At 44.2% G+C, this 20,405-nt stretch overlaps 1 protein-coding gene across 10 annotated transcripts in view; it reads left to right on the top strand.

Moving 5' to 3' along the window:
• Positions 1-16,086: 16,086 nt before the first annotated feature.
• Positions 16,087-20,405, top strand: part of Znf527 (zinc finger protein 527) — a 31,145-nt gene continuing 26,826 nt past the window's right edge. For 5 of the 10 annotated variants that reach the window (XM_047527509.1, XM_047527506.1, XM_047527504.1 and 2 more), the window contains exons 1-2: positions 16,087-16,212; positions 19,966-20,043. Coding sequence is in view for 7 of the 10 variants with exons in the window: in XM_047527505.1 (XP_047383461.1) it covers positions 20,011-20,043 (33 nt within the window). In the remaining 3 variants the exon portion in view is untranslated. Of the gene's footprint in view, positions 16,393-17,105; positions 17,296-18,971; positions 19,071-19,965; positions 20,044-20,405 lie in introns of those variants that run through there. The other 5 variants (XM_047527502.1, XM_047527500.1, XM_047527498.1 and 2 more) reach the window with 5 other exon arrangements.

Raw genomic sequence — 20,405 nt, 5'->3', positions numbered from 1 at the left:
GCTAACATCTCGGTCCGTGCGGATCTTGGGCCCCTTCCCAACCCTAAGGATCCCTTCTCCAACTCGGAGCAGACCTGTCCTCCCGCCTTCACTTGGTCAGCCAGTCCACCAGGCTGAGGAGCCCATGACAGCGGCTCCGGGCCCTGGAGCTCCTTCGGAAGAAGTAGAGCCCAGGGCCCAGGAACATCTGGAAGAAGGCGTGGAGGAAGAGCAGGAGGAGGAGGAGGGGGACGTGGAGGAGGAGGAGCAGGGGGACGTGGAAGAGGAGGAGCACAAGGAGGAAGAGCCGGAGGAGGAGGAGGAGGTCGCACAAGAGGAGGACGAGGAGAAGGAGCACAAGGAGGAGGATCCTGAGGAGGATGGGCCAGAGGAGGAAGAGGAGGACGAGGAGTATGAGGAGGAGGAGGAGGAGGAAGAGGTCGTCGTCCAGGGTGAGAGTGGTGAGCCACGAGGGAGGCCTGCGGAGCTGGATATGGGACCCCTGAGTCAAGGGGCAGCAACAGCAGCAAAGTCTGCGGAGGCTGAGGGAAATCTCAGTGCCCTGGAGCCCAGCCCTGGGCCCCTGGAGACCAACAGCAATCCAGACAGCGCCCAGGTGTCTCCACAGCACTCGTCTGGTGGGAGCCCTGCCACCTGCTGCTCCCAGCGCCCTGCTCAGGGCGTCCTGGTTACAGCCGAGACCCAGGCAGCAGTGCGGCCCGAGCCACATCAGGGCTGCTGCTCACTGCCAGAGGAAGGGAGCAAGGGGAGGCGACATGAACACCATGGGACAATCTCTCCAGGCCCTCGGGCCTCCATCAAGGGGCTTCAGAGAGAAACATCTTCCGGGGCTCCACCCCATTGCTCTCCCTCACAAGGGGCTGCTACCTGGAGGCCCAGGAAGAGAAAATTGCCCATGGTGACGGCCCTGCCACACTTGGTGCCCTGGCCTGAGGAAGAGCTGCCCCCACCTGCCAAGCGGCCACATCTGTGCTTCCAGGAGGACTCAGGCAGCCTGAGGAGGGAGGTTCAGGCGGCAAAGAGGAAAAAGGGGGAGGATGCACAGGCCTTGGCGGGTAGAAGGGGAGCTCTGAGGGGCCCCCGCACCAGTCAGTCGCTCCACTCTTTCTTCCCACCTGCAGCCCCTGCCTGCAAGGCACACTCAGTCAGCCCACCCAGTCACCCCTCCCAGATGCCCCATATTCTTTCCAGCCACCAGATCCAATTCCAGCTTGCTGGACCCCTGAACCTATCTGTCCCTCTACCTTCCCCCATGCCAAAGGAAGGTGAAGGGGAAAGCCCCAGTTCAATTCCTCTGCCTCTTCCCACTCACCCTCCTCCTGCTGGGAGCAAAGTGGGAAGCAATGTGGGAGTTGACCCCAATGACTTTCACCGACCTACACACCTGCCAAGACCTGTGGCGCCTCCCAATTCCCACCTCCCCACACCTCATATCCAGGTCCCTTTCCCCTCCAACCCTACCCGCTGCAGATCCATCTCCCCCATCCCCATGTGTATTGATTCTCCTCCTCCCCCGCCTCCTCTCCCTCCTCCTCCCCCTCCTCCTCCTGCTCCTCAGCCTCACCCTCTTCCTCCCACTCGTCCTGGCCCTCTTCCTCCTCCACCTCTTCATCCTCCTCACCTTCCTCCTTCTCTTCCTCCTCCTCCTGCTCTACCTCCTCCTACCCACTGCAGATCCATCTCCCCCATCCCCATGTGTATCGATTCCCCTTCTCCTCCTCCTCTTCCTCCTCCCCCTCCTCCTGCCCCTGTTCCTCCTCCTCCTCCTCCTTCTCCTCCACACCCACCTCCTCCTCCTCCTCTCTCTCCTCCTCCTCCTCCATTTCATCCACCTCTTCCTTCTCGTTATCCTCCTCCTCCTCTTGCTCTTCCTCCTCCTAATGCCCCTTCTCATTTGGCTGCTCTGGTTCCTCCTCCTTTTACTCCTCTTCCTCCTCCTCCTCTCCCTCCTCCTCCTCTTCATCCTCCTCTGCCTCCTCTTCTTTATCCTGCTTCTCCTGCTCTTCCTCCTCCTAATGCCCCTTCTCCTTGGGCTGCTGCTCCTGCTCCTCCTGCTGCTTCTCTTCCTCATCCTACTCAACCCCCTCCTCCTCTTCATCCTCCTCTGCCTCCTCCTCTTTATCCTCCTCCTCCTGCTCTTCCTCCTCTTAATGCCCTTTCTCCTTGGGCTCCTCCTCCTGCTCCTCCTGCTGCTCCTCTTCCGCCGGCTCCTCTCCCTCCTCCTTCTCTTCATCCTCCTCTGCCTCCTCATCTTTATCCTGCTCCTCCTGCTGTTCCTCCTCCTAATGCCCCTTCTCCTTGGACTGCTCCTCCTGCTCCTCCTGCTGCTCCTCTTCCTCCTCCTCCTCTCCCTCCTCCTCCTCTTTATCCTCCTGTGCCTCCTCTTCTGTATCCTGCTCCTCCTGCTGTTCCTCCTCCTAATGCCCCTTCTCCTTCGGCTGCTCCTCCTGCTCCTCCTGCTGCTCCTTTTCCTCCTCCTCCCCATTCCTTCCCAAGCCCTACTCTCCTCCCTTGCACCTGCAACCTCCATTGCCAGGGCCACAATGGACCTGTTACCAGTATCTCTGCCACCAGCATAGCCAAGTCATCGGCTCCCCTTGCTGGCCATGCAAATGTGCAGCCTGAGGACATTGACATGGACACTACCCCACCTTCGTGGGCAGTGATTTTTTCATCTGCTGCTTCCTGGGGCAGCTCCTGCCCTCACCCCAAAGGCCATGGCCGGAGGAAGAACAGGCAGCCAGCTCAGGCAGCTGTCTCCACTGGAACCCTGGTGCCTCAGGTCACCCACCCCAACTCCAATCTCTACCCTGGTGTTGTCCTACAACCTACCCCTCAGCCTGTATCCAGGAACCCTCAGCAGAACAGAGCCTCTGCCAACGCCCCCAGGCTTCTCGTGCTGCCACTTGTGAACCATTCACTGGCCTCCACCCTGGCACACAGGGCCTCTGCCCCTTCAGCCTCCAAGGCCTCCAGCGAAGAACCCATGGACACCACTCCTCCTTCGTGGGCGATCCTCTTCTAGTCACCTCCTGCATGCCAAGCTCTCATCCTCACTCCATTTGGTAAGCATGGCACATGTTGACAGCTAGTTCTAGATCGGAGGCCTGGTGGCACATGTTGGATGTTCTGATTGCTCCCAGCATGACTCTGGAGCTGAAATGAGCTTTTCCAATCTGGGCTTTTGACATAATAGCTGGACATAGAATCACCAAGGTAGCATCGTGCATGCACACACAGCCGCACACACAAACACCCACCACACACACACACACACACACACACACACACACACACAGGAATGCCACAGTCTTTGACTCTAAATTTCAGAATTATGCAAACTTGAAACTTTTCTAAGACTCTCAAGAGACTAAAGAGATGTGACAAGTGTAGGAATTTGGTGACCCTGGACTTAAACCAAGTATGGAGGATGCAAAATATTTTCCAGGATTTTCTTAGGACAACTAACAAACCTGGGCTAGACATTGGAGGAAGGTATCTATGTTAGTTTCCTGAATTTAGAAATGTTCCAGAGTTAGGAGAGTCAATGTGTTTCCTGGACAAGTCACAGCACAGTAAAGGCATTAAAGGGTTCAGGGGTATGAGACACAAATACTCTTCTCAAAATGTTCAGAAAAATGGAATTAGGGAAAGAGACAATGATAATGGATATGTGAGAAAATGTGAAAAGTTTGTGACTCATCCTAGCAACTCAAAATAATTCTCATGAAGAGGCACTCAATCAATTTTGTCCAGGCAGCAATGAAGTTATGTAAGTCCTCAAGAGTCTGATAGCACCTTGACTTTGACCATGACACAATGCCATGAGGTGTGGCCTCGTGAGTTCCCTGAGGTGCCCACTTAGATGCCCCGCACACTATGCCTTGTTTGACTTCACATTTTTTTTAAATTTCAGAGGCCTGGAGTAGAGCAGCTTTGCTTTGCTCAAAAAGATGACCTTGAGTCTGAATTGGAGTAAGATATTTGTATCATGTGGGAGATGAGAAGTCACACTGGGTCCGACCTAGGGACCCCACATGGGGATATTTGTGAGGAAACATACCAAGTGTCCTTAGGGAGGTAAGCAGCAGAGGCTTCAGCCCATCACACGTGAGCAGAGCATTGCAGCATCCAGGAAATAAGGGCCCTGCACTGTTCTGTCATTTACATCCACACAGCGACAATTTTCATTTTACACAGGAATACTCAACTATGACAGATCGACTATTCTTCCAACAAGAATATCCAGTTTTCCTTTCTCAAGAGAATGCATACCAAATTTAGCATAAAAATCACTCTTTTGCCAATACTCCTTGTATTCCTTTGAGCCTTTATAGTGTGTCTTATGCTCTGTGCAAATCATCACATCATTTTCTGCAAGTTTCACAATTCTCTGAACCACATATTATGAGCCCCATTTTAGGTTTGTAAAATGAGCTGAATGGAGGCTGAATTCCTTTTACAAGACACCCAGTGATAAGAGTGAGCAGAGGTGATTGCATAGGATTTTAAATCTCATTCTAGTCCATAATGATGAACCTGTATACGAAACAGACTCTACAACATGGACTTGGTGAACAGAAGCTTACAACCTGCTTTACTAAGAGTCCGTTATAGGAAACATCACTAATTAGGTACCATCCATGTGGTGATCCCATGAGCCAACTGTATTATAGTTCTGTGACCATAAAATAACTAGTTGGAATAAATCAACCAATCTATTGAGAGGAAAAAATGCAGAGCAGGGATATTTTCACAGGTTATTGAAAATTACTCCGGTAAGACAATTTTAAAAGAAAATATTCTTTAGTAATCCATTTTGAAGATTTAAAACTCTTGGCAGTGTGCATACTTCTTAAGACCTTAAAGGGAAATTCATTTCCAAATTGGGATTAATTTTAAAATGCAAGCTTTAAGTCCTGTTTGCACTTAGCAATGCCAAAATATTAAAGTTTTCTTTCCAAATACAACAATTTTGATGAGGAAAAAGTTTAAACTTCTTGTTCTTAATGTTAGTCAGATCCTAGCTTCATTTGGGGTCAGAAATTTCAAATTAGTTGGTTGCATCTTAAAGCCTGCCCCTGTCCCTTCCTTTCCTGATTGCATTTTAAGCAGTAACACTGTCCCTTCATTTAAGGGATGTTCGATTTCTCTAAATTGTTGAAAAATATCAAGTTTCATTCGTGGAGTTTGGAAAGGCCTGAAAGAACATTACTTTACTACATGCTGACCTTGGTTTCTGTTTCACTCATCCTATCCATGAAGGTTCTTCACACAGCTAACTGTTGTTGCTTAGGCTCCACCTGGTTGAACCTCTGTTGAGGCTTGCCCTCAACGAGCTTAGACTTAAGCGTGAGATACACAGGAGTGGCTAACTCTGAGTGAGGACACGATGAAAGCACCCAACAGACCTGACAAGGAACCAAATGTACTGTTCCTGGAAGTGTCTTTGTGACTCTAAAGGAGTTTTTTTGTTTTTTTTTTTTCCCCTTCTCATTAGGTGGCCCCACTTCCTGTGACTTAGGAGTCAGCTTACCATCTAGAGCAACCATGCAAATAACTGAGACTTCTCCAAGGGAACTCAGGTTTCAACGTGGCAACATGCTCCCTATGGAGATCATCCAAGTGGCTAACTGCTTGAAAAGACAATTTGTTTCTATCTGAGTCAACGAATAAACACAATGTGAAATTCTGGGTTTCCAGAGAACTGCTTTTGCACCATACTTGCATGGAAGGTTTCTTTGAGACTGAGATGAAAACAAAGGAAACCAGAGCAGACATCAAAGGGAAGACAGATCCTTCAGGACAGTTACCCCAGCAGTGTCCTCAAGAGCTCGAATATTGACTTTTGAGTTACATGAGCTAATACTTTTACTTTAAAAAAATTTCCTTTTATTAATAACATAACTCCAGGTTACTATAGCATATTTTCTTTAAGTTTTTTGACATTTTGATTGTTGTAGTATAACCCTTATTTTAAAGCATAAATACATGTATTGTTGTAAAAAAAAAAAACTCTCTTCCTCATTATTCCCATAGTTGATAGTTTTATTAAATAGTTTGTTTTATTTTATATTTGATTTTTATTCTTAAAAAATCTGTTAAAAACTTTAAAGAAGCACACATGAGCCAATAAATATTTCTTTTCTTTACCCTCATTTGTTTGCTTTTAATTTATAATTAATTAGGAAAGATGAGGATCGAACGTAATGTAGAATCTTCTTGTAGGTCTGGTGAGAAGTGTTCACAATGTAAATACCAGGAAGCAGACACTCCTTTCTCCAGATACCAAATATATACCCAAGGCACACCCCCAATGACCCCCTCCTCCATCAGACCCTACCCACTCTCACTTAGCTCTCAGCCAGGGATTCACTCCTTTGATTAAGGCTCTTATCACCCCATCACGTCTGCTGTGAACCTTCTTTTATTGTCTCACACATGCTTTTGGGGAATACCTCATATCCAAACCATAACACAAGCATAGAAAACAACTTTTTTTTTTTTAAAGGAAAGAGAACAGAGGTGGCAGACGTATCCAGAGGGAAATAGGAGACCACAGCTGGGTGCCCATGCAGGTGGTGTGTCTTACATTTTATAGATCCCAGGTTTCCTCTCCCTCCCCAACTTCCTTTTCTTTCCTGTGTACAGGATAACGTCAGGAAGGAGCAGCCCAGGGTGTGATCATTTGTGTTGGAAAGTGCAGATTGGGGAGGTGTGAGCAAGTGGTTCCATGGGAATTGCAACTGGAGTGGCCCATTTTTTATCCTTTTATAAACCTCATCTTTCCCACCTGATAATTACTCTCTGTCTTTTTTTCCTGTCTCATTCCCCCTCTGAGTAAGGGCGCCCTTAGTGCTGAAAGGTGAAATGGGCGAGGACTGCTCTGGCTGCTTCAGGCTGAGATGGGGTGACATGGGACAAGCACTTTGGTTTCCCTTTTAGAAATGTTGTGGGTGTGTTGATGGGTCTGAGGGATGAATCTAGTTTGGAGAAAACAGGTTGTAAAGTCACCTGGGGGGAGGGTGCTGTACAAGAGACAAAAGAAAACATGAGTTCTGGAATGAGGTTAATACAACAATAAATGTCCCAGCATCTGAACATGTCAGTAAACATCACGAAGATCATGACGATGACGATGATGATGATGGTGGTGGTGGTGATGATGATGATGATGATGATGATGGTGATGATGGTAGAGACCAGCATATTTTTCACCAGGAGATGCCGGATGACCAAGAGCTAAGAAGTTGTTACCATGACAAGGCCTGTGAGGACATTGCCTCTAGTGGGAATGTGAATCTTTAAGGATATTAGTTACATTGCCAGAGTTGTCAGGAATGTAACCACAGCATTTAGTTTGTATAATGTCACAGATGCTCCCATAAGTTGTAGTTAAGATATCTAATGCCACCTGAATTTTGTAAAATACCTTTTTATTGGCATAACCTCTGTGTTTAATAGAGATCCCTATATTTCTGGATCTTAGGGTGGGTGATCATACTAACAAAGACAGATCAAACCTGCTTCTGTAGGAGGTTAGGAAATTTAGAGGTCTCAAGTTCCCTACTGTCATGTATATCTAAGAGGAACAAACAGATTTGAAAATGAAGTTTAGAAAAGGCTAATGTGACAAGTAGTGGAATGCAAATGGCAGCCTCTTCCACAGGCAGTTTCCAATTTAATTCACAAAGGGATCTGAGTTTACTCTTATGTCAACCCCAGGTTCCCTTTCTATCTAGAAACTTAGTAGGTGTATCGCACAAGTGGTCTGAGTATCTGCTTTAGAAAAACAACTAGAAGAACACAGACAAAATGTACCAGTGGCAAGATTGCAAATGCAGAATCAATGTGAATTCACGATCCTATCTTTGGGACACACATCTTGATAAACAATGATCTTTCCATAAATCCCTTGACCTTCAGGCCACTGTCTCAGATTTTACACCAATGTGCAATTTGGAAACTGCTTGTTGAAGGGAAAATTAATTGGATGTTGTACAGTGGTTCCAAGGCTAATTATCAACATGAATTTCCATGTGACCCTAAGGAACTCTGCTTTCTTGCAGCAACAGTTTCCTATTCGTCCTAAGGGGACCTTAGGGCCTGTACTCAGTACAAGAGCATGTGTGCTCCTAGGAGCAGGAATGAGGTGCAAGTGGAAGGCGGCCTCCAGCAGCAGCTTCACATCGATTACATGAAGGTCTCCTGTTGTTTTAAGCATTGCTTCAACCCCAGGTTCACTCTCTGCCCAGGGGCTTTGTGGGCATAGGACACAGTAGGGCTGACAGAGGTGAAGTGATGCAAGTAGAAAGGTTCCACAAACAGGATCAAATGAATTCTCAACTCTATTATTGGGAGTTATCCCTTGATAATACATAATTTTCCCTGTTTGATTCAGCTCTTTTGCCAATGTGACCAAAAGACCTAACAAGAACAATCTGTGGAGGAACATTTTATTTGTGGGCTTATAAAACACAAGAGTTATCAGTCCCTTCACAGTCAGCTCCATTCCTTGGGGACTGAGAGGAGGGAGAACATCATGGCAGATGTGTGTGATGGAGAAAAATGCTCCAGGACATGACGATCAAGAAGCAGGGAGATTAGGCTCAATTCCCAAAATAGACACCCCAAAGTCCCATTAACCTACCTCCTCCAACCACATCCTACCTGGCCTCAGCTCACATTCAGTTCATCCCTACCAGGGTGTTAATTTACTGATTGGGTTAAGGCCCTCATGACACAATCTTTTCACCTCTAAACCTTCTTAAATTGTCTGACACATGAGCTTTTGGGGGACAACTAACATCTAAGCCATAACACTCCCAAATCTTGCTTGTGCCCTTCACCCCAAGGTCATACTTTTAAAGCCCATGTGCAATTTGGAAACTGCTTTTGTAGGAGATAGGAAATGATACAGAGTAAATCCTAAGATTCATGGGAAGGAAATGAGTTTTAAAATTCACAAATTCTCTGCAGTCTCAACAAAAGGGCCAGAAAGAAGTCAAACTGTTTAAGTGGTAATAAAAATTCAGGCAGGTGATGAGAGAAAATCTTTTCTTTAGTCATCTTCATCTGAGGAGATTGATCAAAAAGGATTGTCTGCATACCACTTCAAAAACAGCATAAGAAACTAAAGACCTAAAGCTGTGTTTCAGATAGTATGCTCATGAATTTTTAGCACATGTGAGTCATTAGAATATAATTATAGAATAAACATATTACAAGAAAAAAGGATGGTGAGTGGTACACAGGATATAGTAGAGGATGCCATTACAAAATTAGGGACCAAGTCCACCAATGGAGTAATCTCATCATGTGACCTGTCTCACCATTTCACCCCTTCCATCTCTATGGAAACTGTTACACATGGTGCTTCCAGAAGCCTTGGATAATCAGGAGACAAAGGCATACCCAGGCCATAAGTAGTCACAGAGAAATGTGAAGGAATGTGATGAACCCTTCTCATTCTTTTTTTGTCATTGTACATGTAAATACTGAACCTTGCTCATTTCTTCCACTTGCATAGCCAAACCACTTTTTGTCATATAATCCCACCCAGAGTGTTTTATTTATTCTTTATATCATAGTATTACTCATCCATTTGATAGAAAATGTGGCTGTTGTATGCTTTCAAAGCCCTCCCAAGATCTTCTTTTTCCCTTCTAGACAAGGCCAAGGAAAGTATTTCATAAAATACCTACAAATCTGCAAGTAACATGCAAGACACTATGATGAACATCTTATATAATTCTAAGCTAAAATACAGGAAGGTTGGAAACAACAGAGCATCAGTCTGATACATAGAAAGCAATGTAGTCCAGAATCAGCACTATACGAGGAACTCCACAACACGGGGTATGTTGTATTTACAGTGATGGAGTTAGTTATGGGTGATATTTCAGACAGGAAAATAATTTGAGAATTCTGTTGAAGCAACATGAATCCGGCACGAGCTAGAAATAAAGCAGAAATCTTAACTCTTTAGTGACTAATTTTTCATACGCAACTAGGATTCAGTCAAAATGGCATTTGTTTGTGCTATAAGTTTTTCTTGTGAACTTGGGAGTTTTTCTTGGGACAGAATTTCTTAGGAGCTGAGCAAGGACTCAAGCAACAACCAAACGAGTTCAAAGGCAGTTCAGTCACAAGGTATGAGCAGTGAACCACAGCAGAAAGATAACAGACCATAGTTTCAGATAATTTTACTTTACTGATACCATCTTTTGGTGTTGGGAGAATCAATGACCTTGGCAGAGCTCTTCTTCATTTATTCTATGAGTTTCTTTTGTGGGAAAAGGGAATCATACACTATTTCCAGGAAGCACCCGGCACAGAATAAGTCCTCAACAACAGGTAAGAAATCATCATCGTCATTAGAGGAGTAAATGGAGAAACTAGGGACCTGGGACCTGGACAAATCAGCTGTCTCTTCTGCACTGTATTCCCCTGGTTGTCCTCCATCGGCTTTAACCTCTTTTGTGTCTCTTCCTCCTTACTGGCCAGAACTGTTTTCACTGTTTTATCCTGATTTCAAACCACAGGCTATTGGGTCTTTTTTACTACAGAATCGATTATGCAGATTTGTGGCCATGTTCTTGACATAGGAAAGCATAAAAGCTTTTTAAATACATCTTATACTCTTTGCTAACTCTTCTAAACCAAAACAAAATTTAAAAATCAGATAAAAGAATGTCAGCTAAAAGCATGAATTAATGAGTGCAGGAAAAAAAGCAAGGAAAAAGTAGGTAATATAGGAAGACCTCAAGAGGTCAAGATAAAATAGAAAGCAAAAGTATAATTTGTTTTAGAGAATGAAGAAATTGGGGCTGGGGATATAGCTCAGTTGGTAGAGTGCTTTCCTCCCAAGCATAAAACCTTGGGTTCAGTCCCCAGCACCACACACACAAAAAAAAAGGTGAGTAGGAGAATGAAGAAATTAACAAATACAAAAAATGAAAAAGGTAGAGAAAGGAGCTTACCCATTCCATCCATAAAATAAGTACCACTAGAAAAATAGAAGGGCATTTTCCATTTTGTAACACAGGGGATAATGAGAGCATAGAAATGGAGAGTCGTCTGGAATGAAGAGAAAGTTCTCTTGCAAAAGGCTCTGTGTGTATTTTGCAGGCCTTCAGAAGAGATTTTTGGCCAGTGAAGTGATATTCCAGCTGGATATTCCAGGGGTGCTGCTGCCTCACCAAGCAGCCGAGCTATCATGTGCCTCTTCAGTCCATGCTCACCTGGGTGAGATCCTCTTACTTCATCCTTCAAAACCATCCAGGGCTCTTGACCTTTTTCTAATAAGAGCACATCTGGCTGATAAATGCACAGCCCTGCCCAGAAGTCAAAATATTAAAACATGATCACATGAATAAAATTTCCATCTGGAACCTTGGTTGTTAAGGAAGAGAAACAGTGACAGGGCAAGAAAAAGGCACACAAGATTCCTGAAGGATGGAGAAGTTGGGTCACCGAGGATGTTGTGGGCTGCCAGTAAAACACAATCCAGGGCTGAGCTTATGGTTCAGGGGCAGAGCACTAGCCTAGTACGTGTGAGGCATTGAGTTCCATCCTCTGCACCACATAAAAATAAATAAATGAAATAAAATTATGTGTCCATCTATGACTCAAAGATTGTTTTAAAAAGAAATACGTCTAGATATTTAAAGACAATCCAACAGTTGAGAGTAACAGCAAGCAGGAATTTCTAGGTTCAAATTGTGACTCTCACCCAGGTAGATGAGGTGGCTCTAGCTCTCCAGCACCAGCATCCCTCTGTCCCCAGTCCAGTCTGTCCCACTCCTGAGAGGAATCCACAGCCGCATTCCTGAGCATCAGCAAGTGCTGAAGCACACATACATGTGAGGGAGGAAATCTGCTTTTTCGATGGAAAAGGTGCAAAAGGGCACTCCAGGGAACTGGTCATCAGGGAACGAGAAATCTGAGCTGGCAGCCTGAGGGATGGGAGGAAATGTGTTAGTAAGGGTGACTGCAGCCGAGTGCTTTCAGGCTCTCCACACCCCTCAGGCTCAGTCACCACATTCTGTGACCTTCCTGTAACACAAGGCACTAGGATGGCAGCCCAGAGTGTTTCACATCACAGCAGTCCTTTGTGAGGTCACTGAGAGACTGTGGCAGGTTGCAGTGACTTCCTCCATGTTGGGAGAAATCCTTCTCCTGGCTGGCAGCAGTGAACGTCTCAAGTGTGTAAGGAAAACCTTCGCACATCAGCCCGTCAAGAAAACCTGCAGAGAGGAGCATTCCGCTCTGCCAAGCAACTGCCCCAAATGGACCTAGAGTAACCAAGGGAACCCGTATAGGAGCATGGTGGTCTGATCCCCCATGGCACATTGTGATTGGGTAGGAAGCCTTTTAAATGTACAGCTGTTCCCACAATAATTAGTTTGCATGCCTGCTTCCACCCAGCTCCCAGAGTCTGGGTTCTTGACTCCACGCCCTTACCTGCGTCTGAGCTAACGTGGCACAACTACACACTGGGTAATGCCATCCCTTTGAGGGTAGGTGAGACCTGTGCACTGCTTCTAACCAACGGAATATGACAGAAGTTGTGGTCTATCACTGTTGTTTTTATGTTGTTTTATAGCAAAGGTGAAGAAGAAGACTCCAAGCAGGAAAGTCAGAGGCTCCAAGCAACAAAGATCCTCCCTCTGTTTCTCTGTTCAATGCTTTGAAACGTTCAAGAAACAAACTGCCATGAATTCTATAGCCACAAAGAAATTATTTAATGCCAACCACCTGAAAGCTTTCCTCCATGAGAATGGCTAAGACCTTAACTTTGTAAGACTCTGGGGAGAGGACCCAGCAAACTGTCCCCAGAGTCCAGGCTCTCTGCACTGGAAGAAACTGTCTCCTGTCTTTGGCACTGATGGATGCTGCCTCTTACCCTAGAGGCTACACACCACCAGGGAGGACAGAGACAGGTGGAATACTGTGACCTCCAGGACAGTACAGTTCTCCTTTCTCTTCCCACCCAGGCTCTACTCATCCTGCCATGGCCTGAGTGGGATGTGGAATCCAGGACAACTGGTGAAATGTTCCTAGTGGAGATGTGGAGTATCCTGTGAACAGGTGACCTTGGAGCAGCTCAGGCCTACGGCCACCTCATCAGCAATGAGCCTGTGGACAAGGTGTTCTCCCAGCCTGCAGCCCTCAGCCAGTTGCTCTCCGAGGCCCTGTCCCTGGTGGCTGTCAGTCTTCCTGGGTGAGGAGGTCCTGGAGATGCTGACTGAGGTAGAAGGAGGAACTTCTCCCTTCTTGTAATTTCTGGCTTAACTGAGCTAGTTCTTCAGACCAGGAAATAATATTTCCTAGGATGGGACAGAAGAAATTTTCAGAGTGGGAATGGTGTAATGATAGGTGATGAGGACTTTGAGAGATTTCTGTGAGAATATCGCCCAAAGTCTTCCAAATGTAATTCTGGCTCATTTTTGGCTGAACTGTCACTTTTTCTTGTTACATTTTGCTTGCAGTGGCCCAATGAAAACATGCTCCTGAGGCATTTATAGAACTCCAGAGGCCTTCTGACTCTTAATGTTAGGATGGGATATGAAAACCACAAACAAAAAGACTGCCCAGAGAACCTATGAAATAGTAAATAATTTGTGATAAATTGTTACATTGCAATAGAAAATCAATATACTTGTTAAGCCAGGTGTGGTGGCACAAGCCTATAATCCCAGTGACTAAGGAGGCTGAGACTGGAGAATCTTAAGGTCAAAGCCAGCCCCAGCAAGTTAGTAAAGGCCCTAACCAATTTAAGAAGACCATTTCAAAATAAAAAAAAAGTGCTGGGGATGTGGCTCAGTGGTTAAATGTCCCTGAGTTCAATCTCTGGTACAAAAAAAAAAAGTATGTTCATATATATATATATATATATATCATATATATATATATATACGCACACATATGTATATATATTTGTGAATTTCATGTATCTATTTTTCAGTATGTAAAACATCTCTACAGTCAAAACTATACAAAATGGTACATCCAGAAATTTTCCCCTATATCTTTTTTTTTCAAACAGAATTCTTTTTCTAGTCTTTATTTTTTAATGTGGTGCTGAGGATTCAACCAGTGCCTCACACATGCTAGGCAAGCGCTCTACCACTGAGCAAAAACCTCAGCCCCCTCCTCCAGTCTCATTTACTGTATCCTCCTCTTTTCAACATGTAAAAAGCTCAGTTGTCAACACTATTCTTTGTTCACACATTCTCCTAGATGATCTCCCATATCCTCAAAACATCTAGAAGAGGGTGACATATATGACCGTCTCTGTGGGTGGTCACACAGTAGTCATTCCTTTCCCCTTTCTTCCTGGCTGGCAGAATCCACATCTCATAAGTGAGGCTGAAAGTGGAAATTATTCACTTTCTTAGCATTTGTGACTTTGTTGTGCGAGGACCTGAGCTACTGCAGCCAACTTGTAATTAGATGCAGAGTCACTGCCATCACATTGAGGATTACAGAACAGAAAAAAGGTAAGAGCAGGGGATCTTGAAATGATTATTCAAGTCAGGTAAGTGGGGAAGTAAATGTCTTTATTATATAAGCCACTCTCAGTTGAGCATGGTATACTTCCAGCTAATCATCTTAATTAAAATTCCCAAATTTGTATCTCCAATGCAAACCTTTCCAATGAGCTTCACACACACATATCCAAATTCATATTTAGTATCACCTCTTTCATATCCAAGAAGCATCACCAACTTAACATGATAATCCCCCCAATACTTGCTACATACCCATTGTTCCCTATCTTGTTAAATGATACTACTGTTCATTCAGGTGCTCAAGAAAAACATTTAACCATTATTCATGTATTCTTTTTCCTTCATATTCACAACAAGTATCAGCAACTCCTGTAAATTTTATACTCATATTGTAACCCAATTTCACCATTTATCATTACCTCCACCCTTTACTATCCTAACTCAATGCACCATCAGAACAAGATCAGTCGTCTCCAAAATAGAACATATATAAGTGCTGTGGTTTGGATATGGTTTAGTTGAATCTCCTCAAAGTTCATGTATTGGAGGTGTGGTCCCCAGGGTGGCAGTAAGGGGAGGTGGTGGCACCTTTAAGAGGTGGGGTCTAGTGAGAGGTCCTTAGGTCATGGGTTGGGGGTGCTCTCTGGAGGCAGTTCTCCTGCAACCGCTTGAATTCTAAGCAACTTAATGAGGCCCTAAGCAACTCATTGAGACTCTGTCTCTAAGTAAAATACAAAAAGGGCTGGGGATGTGCCTTAGTGGTTATGTGTCCCTGGTTCAATCTCTGGTACCCGCCTCTCCCGCCCCCCCAAAAATGTGCAAACAACAGAGGAACACCAGAGCTTGGGCTACCAAATTACTAACGACTCTGGTGCAAAAGAGCAACTTTTGCATACAAGAAGAACATAATTGCCCCATTAGGGTACAGGGAGAGAAGGGATATAAAAGGAACACTGAGCTTGCCCCGGCGAAAGATGAGGTGAAGAACAGTTAGATTGGGAAACAACCAGCCACACACAGAGATACACAGTTTCGGCCGTAAAGATAAATCCATAAATGAAGAACCTTCGCAGACTTTTGCAGGTAAACTGCGACTTCAGGAACAAGAACACTGTGACAGAAACGGTCACCGCCCCCCACCCCTCCAAAAAAAATCAGCCAGTTTTCGCTCACATACTCTGCCCTCGGCGCCACACATCCAAAATTTGTCAAAATGACCACAATCGCGGCATGTGATTTAAAATTCAGAAGCTCAGAGCGCTGACTGAATCCGTCGCCCCCTTGGTGCTCAAACATAGGAGTGCAGCAAGGACCCTCAAGCGTTGAATCACAATCACTTGTTCGCGGAGCCACAAAGTTCTCACAAAAGAAACCCACGATCATTCCAGCGCTTAGAGTCTTGCACAGTAACTGGCACAGTAAGGCTGACAGCGGCTGCCTGTAGGCGCAAGCGCCAAGAGTGGTGGGCGCAGCGCACTCTGGGAAATGTAGTTCAGTCAAAGAAGGCCGCGGCGCAAAGCTTTCTGGGGCTCGTGGTTCGCGGGGCCAGTCGCAGAACGCTGAGTAGCTAGTTCAGATCCCGCAGGGTTCGGGTTAACCTGGGTCCTCTCCCGGCTCCTCCTCGCGGAGGATTCTGGGCAGTGACGTCGTCGGTCCGGGTGGTGGGGCTGGGTTCCATAACCCGCGGCGCCGGGAGGTGAGTTAGGCCCGGCCCCGGGGCGAGAATAGGGGCCGGGTTCAGCCGGTACGGCAGGGGACCGGGATGGGAACTCCGCAGGCGCAGCTGAAGAGGTTGTGTGCCAGTCTGTGTCAGTGCCACTGGGTACAACTATGTGACGGGCTGCGGGTGTGACAGAATTTTATCTTGTGTCTCCCGGTATGTGTGCGTGCCTGTGTGTGCTTGTGTGACTGTGGCCATCTGTCCCTGGCGGAAAAACTGTGTGTTTGTATGCGCCCGCCCCTGCAGGTGTAGCTGTGTGTTACTGTGAATAGGTTTGTGAGAGACCGAGGTGTGACATTGTGTGTCGGTGACTGTTTGACCACCTGTCTGTGTGGATACATCTGTGTTGGAATTACAGCCGATGTGATTTTGTGACATGACCATCGGTTTCTGAAGGCATCATTTTGTATGAGTAATTGTGACTATTATGACCTTGTGCAGTGTGCCATTGTGTGTGTGACTGTATAACTGTCTCTGTTGTGTGTAACCACCTATCTTTGTGCTCATATGGCTGTGTGTGATTATGGATGTGGCTGTGAGACTATATGTGTGTGATTGGGTGAGAATTCGTACATATATGTGAGATGGTGGGCTTGATTGTCCAGGACCTAGTTCGTGATTGTGAGGTACAGAAAGATTAAAATTATTTCCCCAAGTTCACACAGTTACCAAGTGACCGAACCAGGACTCAAAACTGAACAGTTTGGATGAAGAGTTCTTGATTTTAATTAATACATTGATTTTTCACACATTGTAAGAGTGAATAATGGGAGCTTTGGATTCTGAGAGTGGTGGAGATGATAGTCTCTGGATTTCTACCAGGGACCACTGAAACATGGAAACATAATCTGATTTGCTTCCTTACACAGGACCCAGTCTAAAGACGATGTATTGAGACCATCCTCAAACTGGCTACTTTTAGGGGAGGAAAGTACAACCTGAAAGCCCAGTCTTCTTCCACTTACATCATTGAGTTTGAGATTATAGATGGGTCCTTGTCAAAACCTTCATGTCTGGTGCTGAGAGAGGCTGATCTGGGCCCTTTTTCTGTTGTATCATGTGAGCTAAGTTTTTGGTTTTGATTTTCTCAGTTAATTAAAAAAAATGTTCTCTTTTCTTTTCCAAATGGGAGTACAGAATCTAAGCAAGAGGAAGAGTGACTCTTCTCTGAGCCACATGTTGGCTCATGCATTCTTTTTATTTTTTTATTTGTTCTTTTTAGATATACATGACAGGGTGTATTTTGACATATTATACATACATGGAATATAAATTGTTCTAATTAGGATCCCATTCTTGTGGTTGTACATGATGTGGAGTTTCATTGGTTGTGTATTCATCTCTGAACATAGTAAAGTTATGTCCAGTTCATTCTGGCTCATGCAGTCTCGACACTGAGGAAAGAAAGATTCAGAGAGATGAATTAACTTGCCCAAGTTCATGTAGCCTGTGAGAGAAGGACTGAAGAATCAACCTGGGTCTGGGAGCTATATTAAACCCAAGTTTTTTCCTTTGCCTTCTTTCAGAAACCGATGGCCCACTTCAAACTTAGAAATATACTACCCAAGGGATACTCAGCTTTCTGAATTAAAAAAAAATCAGAAACTTAAAAGAAATTTATTTTATGCAGATGCTACTTAAGACTTCTGCTTTCATATGCCAAGAAGAATACATTGCTTCTCCTCTCAGCTTGCAGAGGCTTTTATGGACTATTCCAAGCTGCATTGCACTAACATTCCTAGAGCTGGCTAGTACAGTATAACCTAGAATCTGGGGGTTGTGATCCTAAATTCTAGGTCAAATATAACTTCCCATTTCAGAGTGAAAAAAAATATTGACTGAGAGAACATGCAGCTTATTTTAGGCTGCAGTTTTTGTTGGTTTAGAATTGTAGTTTGGCAATTTTTTCCTCAGGCTGCTTTTCTGTGGAGTAATAGATAACATCTGTCATCTGAAGGTGCTTCTCTAAGGAATATATGGCACTGGTTCCTCAGAGATTTTTTTTTTTTTACATAAGAGGGTTTATTAAGCAAACAGAGTATCTCCCTGCAGAGTAAGAGAGAAAATGACAGGAAAAGAGAAAGGGCGCGCCCAAGAGAGAGTGTGAAAAGCAAGGAGGAGAGAGAGAGAAAGTGAGTAGGAGAGAGAAAGCATGAGAAAAGATCCCTCAGAGATTTTTGTTGACTATTTTCCATTCAGACATTGTGGGTTCTTGACAGAAGATCAGTTTTTAAGTCTCACTTCAGTTGAATTTATGACTGAGTTGGTTGTTTAAACATCTTGAATTCACTTTCACTTATCAGCAAAATGGGGAAAATAATACCTACCTTTGCAGTTTTTTAAGTATTGAACGAGATAGTGGCATGCACAGCATATATAATAACACTATGTATATTACAAGAAGCACAGTAAGATTTATTTATTCATTTATCCAATATTTTTGAGTACATGGAATAGCCTGACATCGTTCTCAAATAGATCAGTGAACCAAATAAGTCCTAGTTATCTTGGATCTTACAATTTTGTGTGGAAAGGCAAACAATAAACAAAATGAATGTGACATTTTCAATGATGATACATGCTAAGAAGAAAAATAAATCAGGATAAGGGAAAAGAGTGACTGGAATGGTGTTCTCTTTAGATAGAATTTTCAGGAAAGCCCCTCTGATGTAGTAACAGCTGAACACAGACAGGAATAAAGAGGGAAAGAGAGCCTTGCTGATTTGGGGGAGAAGAGTGTTCCAGGAATAAGGAAAAGCAAAGGTAACCACTGTGAAGGAGGAGTGTCCATGGTATTTGATTAACAATTAGGAGACCTGCGTACCTGGAGAGAGGTGAGCAAAAGGGAGAGGGGTAAGACATGAGGTCAGATGAGCAGCCAGGGGCCAGGTCAAAACCCACTTGTTGGCCCTGGGATAGACTATAGATTTTGTTGAGTTGGGTTTTGTGTTGTTTGGGGTTAAATTCGGCATTGATCTTTTCCTCAGCTCTTAGAAAGGATGATTCTTGTTCATATAAGGATGTGAGAATTGTGTAGCGTTTCCCAGCTTGCCAGGCCCTCGACTGGCAAGGTAAACATTTGCCATGGTAAACACTGCATATTTCACATGTTAAGATGTCTCACATGGACTGTAAGATTTATTAATGTGGACACTTAAAGGATAAGAAATTGAAGAAATAAACAAGGGTATTTTTTCCATCATTCATCAAAATGTATTTTTGATACATCAGTATAAGTCCTGCCTGTCAGAAGAGCATTCATGATGGACAGTTTCACAGAAGATTTTTTTATCTCATATTTGTTTGTCAGTCCTGTGCTTCTAATCCCAACAAGCAACTAGGGACAAATGTTTTAAAAGTTGAAGAAATGTGACATTGTTTGTTTGCTTGTTTTTTAAAGATATAATGACTGATTGTAAAAGTTAGATTTATTTATTGTGTAAACTTGGGTACAAGATACATTCTTAACCAGCTTATGAACAATCATTGGTAAGTTGGATAATACAGAAAATGCTTTTTCAACAGAATAGTTAATTTAGGTCAGTGAATTAAAGAAGTTGATGATACCTGTCAATTAACTATTTATGCATTATTAATAAAATTATAAGAATAAAATCATAAAAAGAAGGCTATGGAGACCATCAAGGGGCAGTAATTCTATTTTTGTGGGTCTTACACTAGTAAAATAGAACTGGGATGTCATTTTTTTTCTTAACTCTCCCTTCTTAGGACTTGTTCTTAATCAAAAACGCAAACTGAAAAAGGAAGGAAGAAATGGCTGTTGGACTTTGTAAAGTCATGTCTCAGGTAAGTTGATGTTTTCAGAAATTTCAGCTCCTTTTTCAGAACTTTGGGGCCACAGGGAGAATCACAAATAGCCCGGGGCACCTTTATCCTTCTTCTCTGCCATTTATTCATCTAATCCTTCTACAAAACTTTTAATATCTTTTTTTACTTAGTGTTATTCTCAAATGTGTGATGAATCCAAACTATCTTCTTTAGAGTTGGGGATGAGTGCTAGAGTATGATTATGTATGATTGAGTACTCTATTAAACAGGGAGATTAAAAATGGCCTCTCTGAGGAGGTGACACTACAGCAAAACAAAACTTCAGTGAAAGTAAAGAGTAAGTTTGTGGAAATCTAGTGTAGAAAGAATAGCAAGGACCG

Source organism: Sciurus carolinensis, chromosome 16 (assembly GCF_902686445.1).
Source record: "Sciurus carolinensis chromosome 16, mSciCar1.2, whole genome shotgun sequence".
Taxonomy (NCBI): Eukaryota; Metazoa; Chordata; class Mammalia; order Rodentia; family Sciuridae; genus Sciurus; species Sciurus carolinensis.
This window is presented reverse-complemented; position numbering and strand designations above follow the sequence as displayed.